Raw genomic sequence first — 18,199 nt, 5'->3', positions numbered from 1 at the left:
AGGCTAGATAAGTTCATGGAGGGAATGGTTTGATGGGATAACATGATTTTAGTCAATTAGGCAATAACGTGCCATCGCTGGTAAAATGAGGGTCCGGCTGGAGATTCTTGCCTGTATGCTCGGGGTTCTACTGATCGCCATATTTGGGGTCGGGAAGGAATTTTCCTCCAGGGTAGATTGGCAGAGGCCCTGGAGGTTTTTCGCCTTCCTCCGCAGCATAGGGCAGGGGTCACAAGCTGGAGGATTCTCTGCGACTTGAAGTCTTTAAATCACGATCTGGAGACTTCAACAGCTGAGTTAAGGGAAAGTGGGTGGGCCTGCATCATGCGGGAGGTCAGACTAGATGACCACAATGGTCCCTTCTGACCTTAAAGTCTATGAGTCTATGAGTCTATTGACTTCAAAAGGGATTATTGTCGTAAGTAGAGCTGTGCAAATAACTGATTTCATGAGTCAATGACCGAACTGAAGAAACAAAAATATTTGGGGTCTACCTGAAACAAAAATTTTCAGAGAACAAAACAAAAAAACAAAAAACACGGGGAAAAATCCTTTTAGGTGGAACAAAATGCAGGGCCGGTGCAACCCATTAGGTGACCTAGGCGGTCGCCTAGAGCACTAACATTTGGGGGGCGGCGACCGCTGTGGCGGTATTTCGGGGGCAGGACCTTCCGCCGCCTCTGTCGGGGGCGGCATTTCGGGGGCGGGACCTTCCACCCCCTAGGGCGGCTAAAAAGCTGGCGGCGCTCCTGACAAAATCATAGAATCATAGAATCATAGAATATCAGGGTTGGAAGGGACCTCAGGAGGTGATCTAGTCCAACCCACTGCTAAAAGCAGGACCAATTCCCAACTAAATCATCCCAGCCAGGGCTTTGTCAAGCCGGGCCTTAAAAACCTCCAAGGAAGGAGATTCCACCACCTCCCTAGGTAAAGCATTCCAGTGCTTCACCACCCTCCTAGTGAAATAGTGTTTCCTAATATCCAACCTAAACCTCCCCCACTGCAACTTGACCATTGCTCCTTGTTTTGTCATCTGCCACCACTGAGAACAGTGTCTCATCCATCTTGAAATGAAATGTTTAGTTTCATTTGTTTTGTTTTCTTTTAATTTTTTTTGTTTGTTTTAATGAGACTGAACTAAATTTTGAAGTGAAAAGTCATTTCAGATGGGAAAAAAATCAAACCATTTCGTTTAAAAGGTGTCAAAATGAAAGTTTTTACTTTTGGTCTCTTGGGGTTTTTTAAGTGTAATAATTCGGTGAATTCAGCAGGAATTCATAAAATGCTTCAATGGACCGGAAGCTGTGTTTTTTCATTGGAAAAAAGTTTTAGCTGAATTTCACTCAGCTCTACTTCTACATCAGTTATGTGCTTCTGATAATTTCCCCCACAGTTTGCAATGAGATAACTTGCAAGTACATGGACTATAACTTGAAGGAAGGGTTGCAGGATTGGACCCTTTATTTTGACAGGCGTTTTAAATTAATTGTTATTCTTCCCTGATCAGTGATTTGTAGGATTGTGCTATGAACTCACCTGCTCTCTTCTCCTTCCAGCAGCTTCCTGTAGGTGGCGATCTCGATATCCAGGGCCAGCTTGACGTTCATCAGCTCTTGGTACTCCCGCAGTTGGCAAGCCAGGTCCTGCTTGGCTTTCGTCAGCGCAGCCTCCAGGTCGGCCAGTTTACACTTGGCGTCTTTGAGAGCCATCTCTCCCCGTTCCTCGGCTTCTGCTATGGCTCCTTCCAGTTTGCATCGCTGCAGAGGCGGGAGATAAATGCATTCCATGTGACTCATTTGAAGAGACTCTCTTTTGTTACAAATTGAAGGCTCAAATTTTGGATTCGGGCTGAAAAACTGATCAGGCTGAGGGATGCTTTAATAAAGCAACATCCATGTCTATTCTTTTGAACTAGACTGTGAACTTCTTCCGGCCAAGAGTGCATGAATTTGTCTGCCCTTCTGGTAGACTATGAGGAGCTGAGACACCTTCTCAGAAATGTCTTCTGACTTCCTCTTAATAGCATTCACTGTTGTTACAGTACAGCCTAAGCACTGGACAGACACATCACAAAGAAGACAGCCCGGGCCCCAGAGAGCTCACTATCCAGGTGTCAGACAGGGATGCCTCAAGTGGACAAAACAGACAAAGGCAGCAGAGGATGAAACGAGTTTAGCAGAGAAGTGGAAGGCTTGGCCCATGGCTGGCCTAGCAATGCTTGACAAGCAAGACTGGTAGGCACTATGGCAGAGGAAACACCATGCCTCTTGACTTCTACTCTCTCAGAAACTATGCCCACAGGGAAAGAGGTCCTGTTCTAGACAGGATTTTACACTGTCCTCCTCGCCATGTGACCCTAGGAGCCCCTCAACGCCAAGTGGCAGAGGGCCCACTATACTGTAACTCTCATCAGGCCTGACACACTCAACACACTGGTGTCAGAATATTTAGCTCAACAGTGCCTTGTAAGGTATCATAAAAACTGGAGTAAAACTGCTCCTTGGAGTAAATTCACAACCACTTTGCCAGCTGAGGGATGGAGGATTTCTCTCTCATCAGCCTTCCCATAGAGGTACTAGCACACAGCCTGGGGCACTAAGTCCCTAGATTTAGATCTTACAGGCTACATGGGCCTCTGGTGACAGACCGGCTATTCTAGTTATATTGTTTTGCTTTATAAACGGCTTACCAGAGATAGGGCCATTGACTGAGAGTTTCAAAGCTGACTAGAAGATTTAGGCACACAACTTCCATTAATTTGAATGGGCTTTGAAAAACCCAACCATTGATTCTGCTAGTGTCATTTATTTATTTATTCGTTCAGTCATTTAAAGTTGGTTGTACATCCAAAACTGTTAACTGGAGGTGGCCTCTTTTTGCTTAACTTTAGACTTCTGTGTCAGCTTCACAATACAGGCCTCTACCACTTATAGATTCATAGATTCTAGGACTGGAAGGGACCTCGAGAAGTCATCAAGTCCAGTCCCCTGCCCTCCTGGCGGACCAAATACTGTCTAGACCATCCCGGATAGACAATTATCTAACCTACTCTTAAATATCTCCAGAGATGGAGATTCCACAACCTCCCTAGGCAATTTGTTCCAGTGCTTAACCACCCTGACAGTTAGGAACTTTTTCCTAATGTCCAACCTAAACCTCCCTTGCTGCAGTTTAAGCCCATTGCTTCTTGTCCTATCCTCAGAGGCTAAGGTGAACAAGTTTTCTCCCTCCTCCTTATGACAGCCTTTTAGATACCTGAAAACTGCTATCATGTCCCCTCTCAGCCTTCTCTTTTCCAAACTAAACAAACCCAATTCTTTCAGCCTTCCTTCATAGGTCATGTTCTCAAGACCTTTAATCATTCTTGTTGCTCTTCTCTGGACCCTCTCCTTAACTTGAGTTAGGGAGTAACTCTGTCAGCTGGCAGCAGTAGTAAACTATTATCCTTTCAGGGCTTGGTCACTAGTCTAGGCACCAGCAGTTTCTTCAGCTGTTGATGAGCTGTTATAATGGGGCAGTTTTTGGTTATCATGTAGCACTGGATCCTTTACATAGCATTTGTGTGTCGTTATTGATGCATTATACACACTTTGCCAGTGTGTCACACTCACCTGGGCTTTAACATTTTCAAGTTCTCCGTGCAGTCTCTGAATCACCCGGTTCAGCTCCGTAATCTCATTCCTTGTGCTGTGCAGGTTGTCGCAGTGTTTGCTAGCGGTTACCTTCAGCTCCTCATACTTAGGTGAGAGAGAAGATGCAATTATAATAAACAGACCAGTTACAAAGCACCAAAAGCTGCAGTGTAACTATGATGAGCTACTCATGGGTCTCTGGCAGGGTTTGAATGCTATATCTTGAGCACTAAAGCACAGACCTCTACTACTTGAGCTGAAAGAGGAGCTCCTTTAGAGGTCAGCTGTAGTAGACTATTGTCCTCTATGTGGGTAATGGCTGAAGGTGCAACACAGATTGTGAAAACATGTTTCGTAGCATTCTTGTCTGGCCAAGACTGGCCTATGGAGCAGGCACTGGGCTGGGCCTCAGGAAAACAGGCTTCAATTTTTGGCTCTGCCACTGCTTTCCTGGGTGACCTCGGGCAAGTCCCTTCCTTCTGTGTGCCTTTATTTTCCCATCTGTCAAATGGGGTAATGCTACTGACCCCCTTTGTAAAACACTTTGAGATATATCAAAGAAAATGATATGCATTAGAAGAAATTGGTATTATTAATTATGATTATTGTTATTTATTACTAATTAATTAATTAAGTTATTGTTATTTTATAATTAAGAGAAGGAACCCGAGTTTTAAAAAGTGCCTTAAATGTGAATGGGAAGTTATAATATTTCCATAAAAGCAGATCCTCTGCAGATATAAACGGGTGTAACTCCAGTGAAGTTAAGTGTGCACAGCTGAGGATATAGCCTATATCTTGATCATTTTTCACTGAGACTAAATCCTAACACAGTTTTGGGAGATAATAGTATACATTTCATACACTGTGGGCAGGTTTACACTACAGCCGGGATCGATGCTTTGAGATCGATCCACCGGCGGTCAATTTAGCAGGTCTAGTGAAGACCTGTCAAATTGACTGCAGATCGCTCTCCAGTCGACCCCTGTACTCTACCCCTGACGAGAAGGGTAAGGTAAGTTGACGGGAGAAACTCCTGCGGTGTAGACCCCGCAGTAACTCGGCTTAAGGTACGTCGACTCCAGCTATGTTATTCACATAGCTGGAGTTGTGTAGCATAGGTCGACTTACCGCGGTAGTGTAGACATAGCCTGTCTGTCATTTCATGCATCTCTTGAATTATGGAAAGCCAGTTTCCTGTCTGTATGCGCTCTCATTCATGTGAATTGAACTATTTCTATGATGAGATCAGTGTCAGAGTCATCCATAATCCCTTTCTCTCTGTGGTGACTCACCTTGCACTGGTACCAGGACTCTGCCTCAGCTCGGCTTCTGTTGGCGATGTCCTCATACTGAGCTTTGACATCAGCGATGATGTCATCCATGTTCAGGCCTCGGCTGTTGTCCATTTGCACAATAACAGAGGTGTCCAAAATGGATGCTTGGAGGCAAGCAATTTCCTGCAGGAGACATTAAATTCATCAATTGTTTGTGTGGTAAGATTCATAGATTCATAGACTCTAGGACTGGAAAGGACCTCGAGAGGTCATCGAGTCCAGTCCCCTGCCCTCATGGGACTGGACCATCCCTGATAGACATTTATCTAACCTACTCTTAAATATCTCCAGAGATGGAGATTCCACAACCTCCCTAGGCAATTTATTCCAGTGTTTAACCACCCTGACAGTTAGGAACTTTTTCCTAATGTCCAACCTAAACCTCCCTTGCTGCAGTTTAAGCCCATTGCTTCTTGTTCTATCCTTAGAGGCTAAGATGAACAAGTTTTCTCCCACCTCCTTATGACACCCTTTTAGATACCTGAAAACTGCTATCATGTCCCCTCTCAGTCTTCTCTTCCAAACTAAACAAACCCAATTCTTTCAGCCTTCCTTCATAGGTCATGTTCTCAAGACCTTTAATAATTCTTGTTGCTCTTCTCTGGACCCTCTCCAATTTCTCCACATCTTCTTGAAATGCAGTGCCCAGAACTGGACACAATACTCCAGTTGAGGCCTAACCAGCGCAGAGTAGAGCAGAAGAATGACTTCTTGTGTCTTGCTCACAACACACCTGTTAATGCACCCCAGAATCATGTTTGCTTTTTTTGCAACAGCGTCACACTGTTGACTCATATTTAGCTTGTGGTCCACTATAACCCCTAGATCCCTTTCTGCCATACTCCTTCCTAGACAGTCTCTTCCCATTCTGTATGTATGAAACTGATTGTTCCTTCCTACATGAAGTACTTTGCATTTGTCTTTATTAAACTTCATCCTGTTTACCTCAGACCATTTCTCCAATTTGTCCAGATCATTTTGAATTTTAACCCTATCCTCCAAAGCAGTTGCAATCCCTCCCAGTTTGGTATCATCTGCAAACTTAATAAGCGTACTTTCTATGCCAATATCTAAGTCGTTGATGAAGATATTGAACAGAGCCGGTCCCAAAACAGACCCCTGTGGATAGATGTTTGGCTGCATGTGTGTGTTCCCTCTCTGTGCCACCCCAGCCCTGCGCAGACAGCTGGCAGACCTCGAGCGAACCACACAATGACAACAAGATCCGTTAAGGGACGAAGGCACCCAGCCAGGTCTATTGTTGACGAAGCATGGTACTAGTATCCCGCAGACTCTACCAGACCACTAATACATGTATGCCCACAACAATGGACCAGCTCAGTGAACGGCAGGATTTTCTGTTCCTCCCTGGGCCAGACAAAGATACTCCCTCTGAGATACATCTTTATACCCCGATACAAACAAGTTACGTATTGCCCCTCTGACATAATTAGTTACTGCCCCCTGAGGTGGCTAGTTATCACCCATCTCTTTGTACATGTTGGTTCGATCAAAACATCTCTATTACGTACTGTCATCCTGACCTTATCTTTTGGGAGGGGTCAGCGTGTTCCTGTTATCCTTGGGGAATGTTTTTGTACCATCCTTGATATTGGGATGGTCTGGTACCACTTGATATCGGGATGTGAGTGCTCGGTGATTAGCACTTCTTAGGAATGTGTATTTCTGCAATATCAGCCCTGTTCTTGCCAGATTCTGTGCAGTTGCACGCAGGCAGAGCCCGACATTTGCTCACAGCCTGACGTTTGCTAACTTTGCTTTATATCCGCAAAGCTTGCCCATTGCTTCAGCTCAGGCCTCGTACCAGACCTCTGATACAAGGGCTTATATCTTAGGCTCTCTTTCGACTATCGGGTGCTTTCCTGGCTTTGTTCCTCTGTTCACAGATAACAAGATACTTCCTACATATTTTGCAGTTTCAGGTTTAATCCAAAATAGAGGAGAGGGATTTTTTGATTTGAATGCACCTGGTTTTCAGTGAAATGTGTCCATTAATCTCTTTTTCCAGCAAGGCTGGTTGAGGCCATGTCTACACTGTGGGTGCTACAGCACTGAAGCTATGTCCCTGTAAGCCCATAATGTAAGCCCAACAGAAGGTGTCTGTCTGTCACTGTAAGAACTCCTCTGCCTGGTGCAATGGGAGCTAGGTTGGTGGAAGTTTTCTTCCATCGACCTGTGCGTCTACCCCAGGCTGTGGTCGCAGGGGTGTGGATTTTCACATCCCTGAATGCTGTAGCTATGTCCACCAAAATTTTAAGCGTAGCCCAGGCCTGAGGTAGACGCCTTCTTCTTTCACTTGCGTAAACAAGGAAGGACTCCTCTGAAATCAGCGGAGCTAAGCTGGTGTCAGCGTAGAGCAAGTCAAAGAAGAAACTGGCCCTAAGGGATCAGCAGTGGAAGGAGGCCTTAAACCGAGTGCAAATGATGCCCCACTGTCAGGCCCCTTTACACTGCCAGAGCAGTGTAAGAAAGGCATAAGAAAGCCCAGAGTGTAAATTAAAATCAGGCCCTAAGGCCCTGACCTTCAAAGGTAGCTAGGCACCTAATTCCCACTGATTTCAATGAGAGTTAGGCACCGAAATACCTTTGAGGATCTGGGCCTGTGGGTCTTACCAAGGATAGCGTCATGGAACCGGTCCCTTAGGCTCAATATAGATTCAGCTGACTAACAGGGCCAGATCCACTAACCGGGCCTTCGACCCTTTCCTTCCGCTAACAGATCACCTGCCACCAGGCGTTATTATTCCCTTCAGGTGGGGTTTTCAAAGGGATTTCTAAATTTCAATTCCCTGCCATTGCAGGGGTCTCAGGCACTGGTGCATCTTGGTCCCTCCTGTCCCCTGCTTGTGGCACACAGTAGTTTAGTCTCCTCAGGGCTATAATACTTTAGCCATATCCAGGATATTGGGCTCAATACAGGGGAAGCTGGGTAGAGTTTAGTGGCCTGTACTACACAGGAGGTCCGACTAGATGACCTGGTGGTCCCTTCTGGCTGTAAACTCTCTGATTCTTAGACTAAGGGAGTCTGGCACCAAACTCCCCATGAATTTCGCCAGCGGGGGTTAACTCCCATAAAGCCCTTTGGAAAATACCAGCATTCATTGTTTTCTTCTCCTCATAAAAGCCTGACTGGAGTAGGAAATGTCGTTACCTCTTCATATATGCGTCTCAGGAAGGTGATCTCGTCTATGAGGGATTCCACTTTGACTTCTAGTTCTGCCTTGTTCATGTAAGCACAGTCCACATCCTGCAGAGAATCGAAAATACAGTGAGAGAACTTCTAATTGATTATAAGACATTTCTGTTAATGCTAGAACAAAATCGGGTTAATAACGCCATCACCTGGATTGTCATTTCTAAGCAGTTTAATTTTTCCATATTATTTCATTCGTTCCATCTTTATATTCTTACATGCAAAATCATCAATATATAGGAGAAAGGAAGATAAATAGGTCACCTCCATAGACCAGCCTAATGGTCTGTTGTATCGACAGCCAGAAGGACCAAACCAGGGTAAGCCTAGGCAGCTAATGGGAGATTTTAAAAGACTCAAAGGGCATCTAACTCCCATTGGAAGTCAATGGGTGTGGGAGTCTAACATCTTTGAAAATCTCCTCCTAAATCCACATTTTGGGCTCCTAAATAAGTGGCTTAATTTGCAAAGGTTGGTGAACACCCGGAGCTCCCAAGGACGTTAGAGGGTTTTAGTGATTTTCAAAAGTGACCTGATCAGCTCCTGTTTAACAACTAAATGAGGTGCCCAGATTTTCCAATGTGCTCAATAGAAGCTTCTGGATGTTGTGTAGAGATGGATGAAATTTGCTGTATGAGACTTTTGGGGGGTGAAAAAAGCAGATTTGGTGACACCGAAATGTTTCATGGCTTCATGCTGGTTTCACCAAATGGTTTTGGTAAACAAAAATGCCAGTGAAATCAAAATATTTTGTTTTGACATTTTCAAACGGAAAGGTTTTCATTTTTTGCTTCAAAATGCCCTTTTGTTTTAAAACGTCCTTTAATTTTATTTGAAAAGCATCAAAACCATTTTCAAATGCTCAAAATCAAAATGAAATGTTTCATTTGGCACGAAACACATTTTTTAACCTGAAACAATTTTTTTTCCAGATTTTTCAGAATTGCCAATGAATCAACAATTCCGTTATTTATACGGCTGAGCACTTTTGAAAATCTGGCCCTAAATATCTCTGAAAAGAGGAATTTGAGTTTCCTGAAAACATGTATCCTCAAAAGCTCTAATGGACAAAGACCATAGGATAATATTTTCAAAACATCTGAGTGATTTAGAAGCACATGCTTCATTTTCAAAAGTAACTCAGGCACTTAGGAATCTAAATCCTACTGACTTTCAGTGAGACTAAGGGCTAGATTTACAAATGTATTTAGATACCTGGAGATAGAGATAGATGCCTAGTGGGATTTTCAAAAGCATCTAAGTGAGTTTGATGGGAGCAACACCCATGGGAGTTAAGTGCCTAAATATCTTTAAAAATATTAGTCTCCAATATCACATATGCATTTTTGAATTTTTTCACCTCTAACCATCATTTCATGAATTATTATTTCAGGGGGTTAAAAATGGCAAAATAAAGTGATTTTTTTTTTTTTTCAGGAAAAAATGGTTGGAATTTCAAAAAATTTCAACCTGCTCTATTTTTTGTAAGTATGAACTTTGCATTGTTTTTCCTTCAGATGAGATAAAAATCACGATATGCCATCAGTGTTCTATTAAAATCTGGGCAGCAGGTGTTTGATAAGGTTGTAGCCTATCTGTGCATTGCTCACCTTCTTAAGTACTACAAACTCGTTCTCAGCACAGGTTCGACGATTGCATTCCTCTTCATACCTGAGGGGGAAGAAGATTATTTTTTGTTTAGTTAAGAAAAAAAAATACCTTGGTGCATTTTGGAATTCCAGAACAACTGCAGGTGACTCTGTGCACTCAGTCAGTTGATGTACCATATGTTGTACGTGCCTTATGGTGTATGTTTGCAGAATTCGATTTTTTTTTGTCATTTCAATAGATAATGTTGATATTTATTTTAAGATATTTTGAAATTTATATTGATTTAAATATTCATAATTGTGCAAAATTATAGGTTTTAAGCATTTTTTTATTGTTCTCTATTTAAATTTTCACAGTTGCAGGAAATTATAGGGGGCTCAGAGAATGGGGAGGGTCAGACAGAAATTATTTAAGGACAGTAGCTGTTGAGGGTCAAAAACCGTAAAGATTTATAATCACTAAAAACAAATTGTCACCATCGCATGTCAAAATGTACAAAGTAAATATCATTAAATCAACCTCTAATGAGGTCTCAAGCAGCATTTCTCTTACTTTGCTGACATGGGAATATTTTTTCATCTGTTTGTGTGTGTATGGTGAAATTGACGTTTACTGTTTACTGACAAAAATCTAATCCTTCCAAGCCTAGTTGTACATATTCACATTTAAAGTATCTGCCAAGGTCGCTACTTAACTAAAATGTTGTAAAGTTCTCTTCAAGCAGACTGTTTAACGAAGAGTGTAAACCCATAATTGGTGTAATGTGTAGCTCTCCCTAAGTGATAATGTCCTAGTATATTATTATTTGTTACTTGTATCCCAGTAGCACCTAGGAGACCCATGGAAAAAGATTACATTGTGCAGGTGCTGTAGTAGGGTTTCCAGCCCTCCAGGATTGTCCTGGAGTCTCCATGAATCGAAGATTAATCTTTAATTAAAGATTATGTCATGTGATGAAACCTCCAGGAATACGTCCAACCAAAATTGGCAACTCTATACTGTAGCTATAATATACTTGTTGAATAAATAACACATTTACAAACTTGGGTGCCTAGAGGTAGCACCGAAGGCCAAGATTTTCAGTAGTGACGAGGGATAGATAATAAAACAGAGAATATCAGAATGCCACTATATAAATCCATGGTATTCCCACACCTTGAATATTGTGTGCGGTTCTGGTCATCTCGCCTCAAAAAAGATATATTAAAATTGGAAAAAGTATGGAGAAGGGCAACAAAAATGATTCGGGGTATGGAACAGCTTCCATATGAGGAGGGACTAAACGGACTAGGACTTTTCAGCTTACTAAGTGGGGATATGATAGAGGTGTATAAAATCATGAATGGTGTGGAGAAAGTGAATTTAATAGGCAAACAAAAACAAACTAAAGGAAGTACTTCCTCACACAGTCAACCTGTGGAACTCATTGCCAGGGGATGCTGTGAAGGCCAAAAGCATAACAGAGTTCAAAAAAGAATTAGCTAAGTTGACGGAGGAAAGGTCCATCAACAGCTATTAACCAAGATGCTCAGGGACACAACGCCATGCTCTGAGTGTCCCTAAACCTCTGACTGCCAGAAGCTGGGACTGGATGACAGGGAATGGATCACTCAATAATTACCCTGGTCTGTTCTTTCCCTCTGAAGCATCTGGTACCAGCCACTGTTGGAAGACAGGATACTGGGCTAGATGGACCATTGGTCTGACCCAGTATGGCCGTTCTTATGTTCTTATGATTTTTGAGCACTCAGCATCTTTGAAAAGCCGGGCAGTTATTTAGTTAGTCAAGATATATCTGAAACTGCCTACCTATAGTCAGAAGCTTCTCCACCCTCTTGAATAGTGGTGAGTCAACAATGCATGCAGCTATGTACATGTTTGGAGACATTTAGTTTAACAACCTATTATTAAACTGCATCTTTTCACGCTTACTTTCTCTTGTAATCCTCCAAGATGTCCTGCATGTTGTGCAGTTCTGTCTCCAGCTTAGCTCGGTCACATCCCAGGTTCTCCAGCTGCCTCTTCAAGTTACTGATATAAGCTTCAAACATGGGCTCCATGTTATTCTGGTAGTGTTTTTGCTCCCGCAAAAAGCTCCATTTGGTCTCCAGCACCTTGTTCTGCTGCTCCAGGAATCGGACCTGAATCCCAAGAGGAAGAAAGTTCACTTTTGAAGCTTTCAAAACATATCAATGTGTTAGACAGGTAACAAATAGGCGCCAATAGTTCAAACAAGGAATTAATTCAGGGAAGTCCTATGGCTTGGATTGTACAGAGGTCAGGCTAGATGATCACAGTGATCCCTTCTGGCTTTATAATCTATGAAATCTCTCATATTACTGCCAGAATGGATTCCCCAGAATCAGCAAAATGTGAAACAAAAGACATGAGTCATGTACGTGTTTTCAGAAGAATGGAGATAACAGAAATGTAAAATTTGGCGTTCATCTCTTCATAATGAGGTTATTCAGAAACATACTGTTAAACATGAGAAATGGATCGAGCAGTTACAGAGAAAGCGACGCGTACCTCTGATTTATTCTATTTATGGTTGAAACAGTGCAGATCCTACTGTCTCCCACACCAGTGTAAATCAGAAGTAACTCCACTGAAATCAACACTTAGGCTGGTGTGGGAGAAAAATAAGGGGCTCTCTGAATATAACATTAGAAACTTGGAGCCTGATTCTTATTTACATTAAAACCACTTTATCCCACCCTGATAGTGTATTTATATCCCCCATGAAGGCCCTTTTGCACTGCTGGAGTGACATAAAGTGGCCTTAGTGTGAATGAGAATCAGACCCTCACTGTAATTTTAGGCTGAGATTTGGGAACTCTAAATCCCTTAGACATTTTGGACAGCTAAAAACTGTAGAAAATCTCGGGCTTCATCTCCGAAATGTCAGCGCGAGTTGTGTCTGACATTCCTATGGCGAACCACCAGTGAAGAGTGTGATCTCCCATCTCACCTTGTCAATGAAAGAAGCGAATTTGTTGTTGAGGCACTTGATCTGCTCCTTCTCCTGATATTTCACCGACTGAACATTGGGGTCGATCTCCAGGTTGAGAGGTTGGAGCAGGAGCGGGTTGACTTGGACGGGTGTGATAGTGGGTGGACAAGGCCCACAGATCCCACCCACTCTGTAGCCAAAGCCAGCACTGCCATAGCCATATGCAAGACCAGCATTCCCATACCCATATCTTGCAGAACGACAGCTACCAACAGCCATTCTGGGTTTGCCGGAGGCTACGCCACTGAGACTTCTGCTGCCAAAGTATCCTAGTCCTCTATAGCCCACGCCACCACCTCCCCGAGATGAGACAGTGCTGAAGCTGTATTGCCTTATGCTTCTTGGTATGACAGTTGAGCAAGAACTGAAACTCCGGACACCACCACCTCCAGAGCTAACGCGATAGGATCGGCAAGACATTGTGGCTGATTAGAGGAGGAATAAAGGCAGATGGTGAAGTTAAGAAAAGCTTGAGCAGGGCAGCAGAGTGAAAAGCAGCCAAGTGTGGCTCCCTCTGAAATCAGAACTGATGCTTTCACCTTTTTATCTGTTAGGCGAACGGGCCTTGGCTGGATAATGATGAGGTTTATGAGCTTGGGGTGTTAGCCCCACCGCACATTTTGCTGAGCAACCACTTGAACTATACTTAAACACACCTATCATACGTTATAGGAGATGGTCTAGTTTCATTGCAGGGAATCCCAGCTCTATAAAAAGTGTGCTTGCAAAACTCCCTTTTTTTATAGTAGGGATTAAAGAGAAGCAGAAACCAGCTTTTGATGGGCTTAGCATACCGCGAATTAGGAAAGGAGTAATTGTCTTGTGGGAAAAAATGCAACTTGTTTATTAAGTTGCCCGCACAGGCCTGGGAACACTCTGGTGATTTGATCATATGGGTCCGATTCTGATCTCAATTAGACCAGAGTAAATCTGATGTAACTCCACCACTAGGCCCCATTGTCCTCTCCTTTGCAATGGTTTTATACACCTGTAATTCCCTTGGAATCTGTGGAGCTGCTCACCGTTGACATGAGTATAAGAGAGCAAATTCAGGCCCATAGGGAGTACATCAGGGTAAAGCTGGGCTGAGTGAGGGGAGAATTGGGTCCATAATTTGCTTTCTCGTGGATTTCTTTAAACAAACCTTTGTAAAATTAATGTTTGAATCATCCTTGTGCTTGGGATGGCTTGTCTGCACTGGGATCTGAATTTAAGAGCGTGAGGGAACAAGAAAGTTTGGTCAAGTCTTCACAGGTAAAACGGACAAATCTTTTTATGTTGGGTCTTTGTTTCAGTATTGACTGGGCCGGATTATCAGCAGGTGAAAATCTCCATAGCTCCATTGACTTCAGTGATTCACACCAGCTGAGGATCTGGCCATGAAAGTCTCAGGCTTTTATGTTTGTGCAGCTGCTGGTTCAACCCTGGCCTGCTTCTTCTGACATCCACACGAGGTCTCAATTATTGGCAGGGAGGGTCACAGTTTTGACTCCTGGAACTGACGTGCACAAACTAGGGAGCTGTTCCACACCTTCCTACTCAGCACCTTTGCTGGCTGAGGTTGAACAGGAGCTGCATGTGATTAACGCCTCTTGTGATTTAGCCCAACAGGAATTGTGGGAGCTCAGCATCTCTCTGATTGGATTGGACCCAAGATACTGAGGAACATCTGAGACACGTATTAGTCAGTTGGCATCTGCTGTAAAACTAAAGATATGAAATTAGCTTTCTTTCTTTCTTTCTTTCTTTCTTTCTTTCTTTCTTTCTTTCTTTCTTTCTTTCTTTCTTTCTTTCTTTCTTTCTTTCTTTCTGTCTCTCGGGTTTATAACTGTAGACATGGAAAGAGCTCAGGATAATCAGCTTGTCTGAACCAGCCCTGTTCAAGTCTGCTGAATGAACACAATCTTGTGAGCTCCGTTCTTAGCAGACTTGGCATCATGATGGATGTCACCCGTCAGAATGAGCCTGCCCATCGTGGCCTGACACTTCACTGGCTAGTGAGGAGTAGGGACAGAAATTTGGTCCCTCCTCCCTCTCAACACAAGCTAGAGAGCTGGGATTTAGGGGTCAGATCCAGAGTCATGTTTTCCCAAAGTTGGGAGGTTCTCAGACTTCCTCTGTTCGGTGGTGAAGTTTGGAAACTAGATTGAACCTCTCCAAAGTGATAGAATATTCCAGATCCTGGGCTCTGGAGACAATGTTGAAATGTTCCATTTTGACATTTACAAAGGGAAATGTTTAGATTTTTTAGTTTTTAAATGACTTTCTCGTTTTGAAATTCAAAACTTTTTGCACTCTGTATTATGATATAAAATTAAAATGCGGAAACCTTTTGATCGATCCAGGGTGGTTTTTTTCACAATTTTGCTTTAGCGGTGAATTTAGAAATGTTCGGGTTTCATTCCTAACTGGATCAAAGACAAATTTTGAAATCTCAAAATTCTCCCTGAAATGGAATTTCCATCCTCTGCTCAGCTCTAATTATTTTCAGATCAGTCCATGTAGGACATAGGAACAAGAGGTCAGGCGTCTTTTGTCTCACTTATACAGTGTTTAAAATGGGTCCCCAATCTTTTCAGGCCCCCCCCTTTTTCCGCAATCAGGGGCTGTGGGGAGGGGGGCTGTGGGTTCTGCATCTGTTTACAGATGCCAATTTCTCTCGCTTCATCCCTATTTCTTTCTTATTTGTCATTTCCCACCATTGCTCCTGCTTTCTTCAATTTTTCTTGTGTGCTGTCATTTCCTCTCTTTCACAAATGAGTGAACCTAAACAGGGACCATCTACACAGACATTTATATCAAGGCAAGGATCGTGTTGTCACACCATAGTCCCCAGACCACACTGTCACCTCGTTTGGCTTTGCTCTGTGTGTTAACCACACAACTCACGTTTGACATTTGTGTACAAGTAGCGAGTTCTGCTACTGAACTCACTAAGGCCTGATCTACACTGGGGGGGGGGGGGGGGCGATCGATCTAAGATACGCAACTTCAGCTATGAGAATAGCATAGCTGAAGTCGACGTATCTTAGATGGACTTAGATTGACTTACTTCGCGTCCTCGTGGCGCGGGATCAACGGCCGCTGCTCCCCCATCGACTCCGCTTCCGCCTCTCGCCCTGGTGGAGTTCCGGAGTCGACGGGGAGCGCATTCGGGGATCGATGTATCACGTCTAGACGAGACGCGATACATCGATCCCCGATAGATCGATCACTACCCGCCGATCCGGCGGGTAGTGTAGACATACCCTTACACTAATGTCAATCAGGAGTAACTCCAGTGAAGTCATAGCCCATTTACACGTATGTAAACCAAGAGTGACTCCATGAAAGTCAATGGAGTGAAACTGCTACTTGACACCAGTTTGACTCAGGAATAACTTTATTGACGTCAATGGCGTTAGACTGGTGTGAGATCAGAATCAGGTCCTCCATCTTTGCAGCTGGGATTTTAGGGACTCCTGCAGGGCCCCTCGCTCTTCTGCTAGAAGGCAATCTTTTGAAGGAGTCCTTCTGGTTAATTAACTCTTAGGCTAGGTCTACACTACAGCGGGGGTCCGACCTAAGATACGCAACTTCAGCTACGTGAATACCGTAGCTGAAGTTGCGTATTTTAGGTCGGCTTACCTAGCGGTGAGGACGCGGGAAAGTCGACCGCTACCGCGCTGCCGCCGACTCCGCTGCCGCCTCCTGCCGAGGTGGATTTCCGGAGTCGACGGCAGAGCGATCAGGGATCGATTTTACCGCGTCTTCAGTAGACGCGGTAAGTCGATCCCCGATAAACCGATTGCTACCCGCCGGATCGGCGGGTAGTGAAGACAAAGCCTTATGCAGATCAGAACATTCATGAAGCTGAACACAGCCAGGGAGTGAACAGGAGCATCACTAAAAGTGCTTGACATGAATTTAATGGCACAGTTTAAAAAAAAAAAGAGAAGAAAAAAGCAAACAGCTGCAGTGGCCTTGAATTGAGAAGTAGAAAAGGCAGGATAGGCAGAGAGGGAAAATTCCCACCAAATATTTAAATGCTACCTTAGGCTTAACTCTGTCTCTCAGACTGCAATAGCTAGGAGGAAAATATAGGAAGTAATGAATAATTCCATCTGTGAGGAGGGCCAGTCTTATAAAACTTGTTATAAAGTTAGGCTTTTGAGTAAATTGCATAATAGAGCATAAAGCCACATTGCAGACAGATAGGTTGATTGAAGTTTATTGAAGAAGTTTCATGAAATCAGGATACTTCACAACAAGCATAAAGTAATAGGAACGTGGTAATGGGGATCATGGTTCATAAAAGCTCGGAACCTTCCTCCCCCTTCCGCCCCCCCATAAAAACACAAGCGAAGAACACAGGCAATGAGATACAGACATTGTTTACATGTGATACAGCTCATAACGGTCACCAAAGCATAATGTTCACCCTTTAGTTTCTGCGTATTTGTTACTGTGCACATATAAACCATAGATCTTGTGTCATCTCTACTTCATGTTCATGCTCTCCTGGCTGACAGAGAGGAGCTTGATTCAATTGTGAGGTTTCCACAGGACCTAGAAAACTGTGGCTGGGTTGGTGCTAATGCCCCATTGGATATAGGCGTGAGTTATGAGGACTGAGTAGCGAATCCACTGACTATTAAGCAAGCGGTTGTCTAGTATAGAAGACGAACCAGTGGAAACGAAGACTGTATTATATGATGCAGGGAGTGTGAGAGAAATACCCCAGAGAGAAAGGGGATATGGAGGAGCAAGATGAACTCAGAAATATTAAGACTGCCTCTGACTAGATGTAACACACCTGTTCGCCAAACCCACTGGTGAGAGATATTGCACCTCCCAAGCACTAGGGGGAGAGAGAGGTCTCTGTTGGTTGACTAATATGGAGCACAAAGATGGAAACATGACTCACTAGGCAAGCCTGATGTTTATTTAGAGAAAAAACGTTTACATGTAGCCAGGCATAGGGCCAGTTTCGGCTCTCAGTTACACTGGTGTAAATCTGGATTTGGCGTTAGTCCGGATTTACATTGATCCAAGCAAGAACAGGAATAGGATCAAAATCTGTTAATTTCGATGAGCCGAGTTCTGCCGCCCTGGAACTCGTTAACCAGCAGGGCCGATTATTCATTCAGAATTTGCACGAAGCCGTTAAGGCTGGGGTTTGATGCACTACGCCTGTGAGTTAAGCGGTGTGGAGAAAGGGCTCGTCCTCCTAAAGCCAATAATGCCTCACCTAACGGGAATGTGACTCATGCAGCTCTTAAATGGTATTGAATGGGATCTTTTCCTCCCCTGCAAGCCTGTGCCTTGGAGATGGTTTGGGCTGTGCTGCCATGAGGAGGCAGTGTCATATTTCTTCAGGCTGGGGTGAACTGGGGGCTTGGTTGGCACT

At 43.7% G+C, this 18,199-nt stretch overlaps 1 protein-coding gene across 1 annotated transcript; it reads right to left on the bottom strand.

Annotated features, from left to right (window-relative positions):
- Window positions 1–1,535: 1,535 nt before the first annotated feature.
- LOC135891873 (keratin, type II cuticular Hb5-like) lies at window positions 1,536–13,230 on the bottom strand. Its single transcript, XM_065419552.1, has 8 exons — window positions 12,995–13,230; window positions 12,769–12,958; window positions 11,730–11,938; window positions 9,797–9,857; window positions 8,145–8,240; window positions 4,931–5,095; window positions 3,615–3,740; window positions 1,536–1,760 (listed from the first exon to the last, which is right to left on the bottom strand). The coding sequence occupies exons 1-8, from the start codon at window positions 13,228–13,230 to the stop codon at window positions 1,536–1,538; spliced, it is 1,308 nt and encodes a 435-aa protein (XP_065275624.1).
- Between the last annotated feature and the right edge of the window lie 4,969 nt (window positions 13,231–18,199).

This window comes from Emys orbicularis, chromosome 19 (assembly GCF_028017835.1).
Source record: "Emys orbicularis isolate rEmyOrb1 chromosome 19, rEmyOrb1.hap1, whole genome shotgun sequence".
In the NCBI taxonomy this organism is placed as follows: domain Eukaryota; kingdom Metazoa; phylum Chordata; order Testudines; family Emydidae; genus Emys; species Emys orbicularis.
This window is presented reverse-complemented; position numbering and strand designations above follow the sequence as displayed.

Coding starts and splice junctions, on each gene's coding strand:
- LOC135891873 (XM_065419552.1), bottom strand. CDS start 13,230: ATGTCTTGCCGATCCTATCGCGTTAGCTCTGGAGGTGGTGGTGTCCGG. Junction 9,858..11,729: donor TTGGAGGATTACAAGAGAAA/GTAAGCGTGAAA, acceptor CTTCCCCCTCAG/GTATGAAGAGGAATGCAATC. Junction 1,761..3,614: donor TTGAAAATGTTAAAGCCCAG/GTGAGTGTGACA, acceptor CCGCCTCTGCAG/CGATGCAAACTGGAAGGAGC.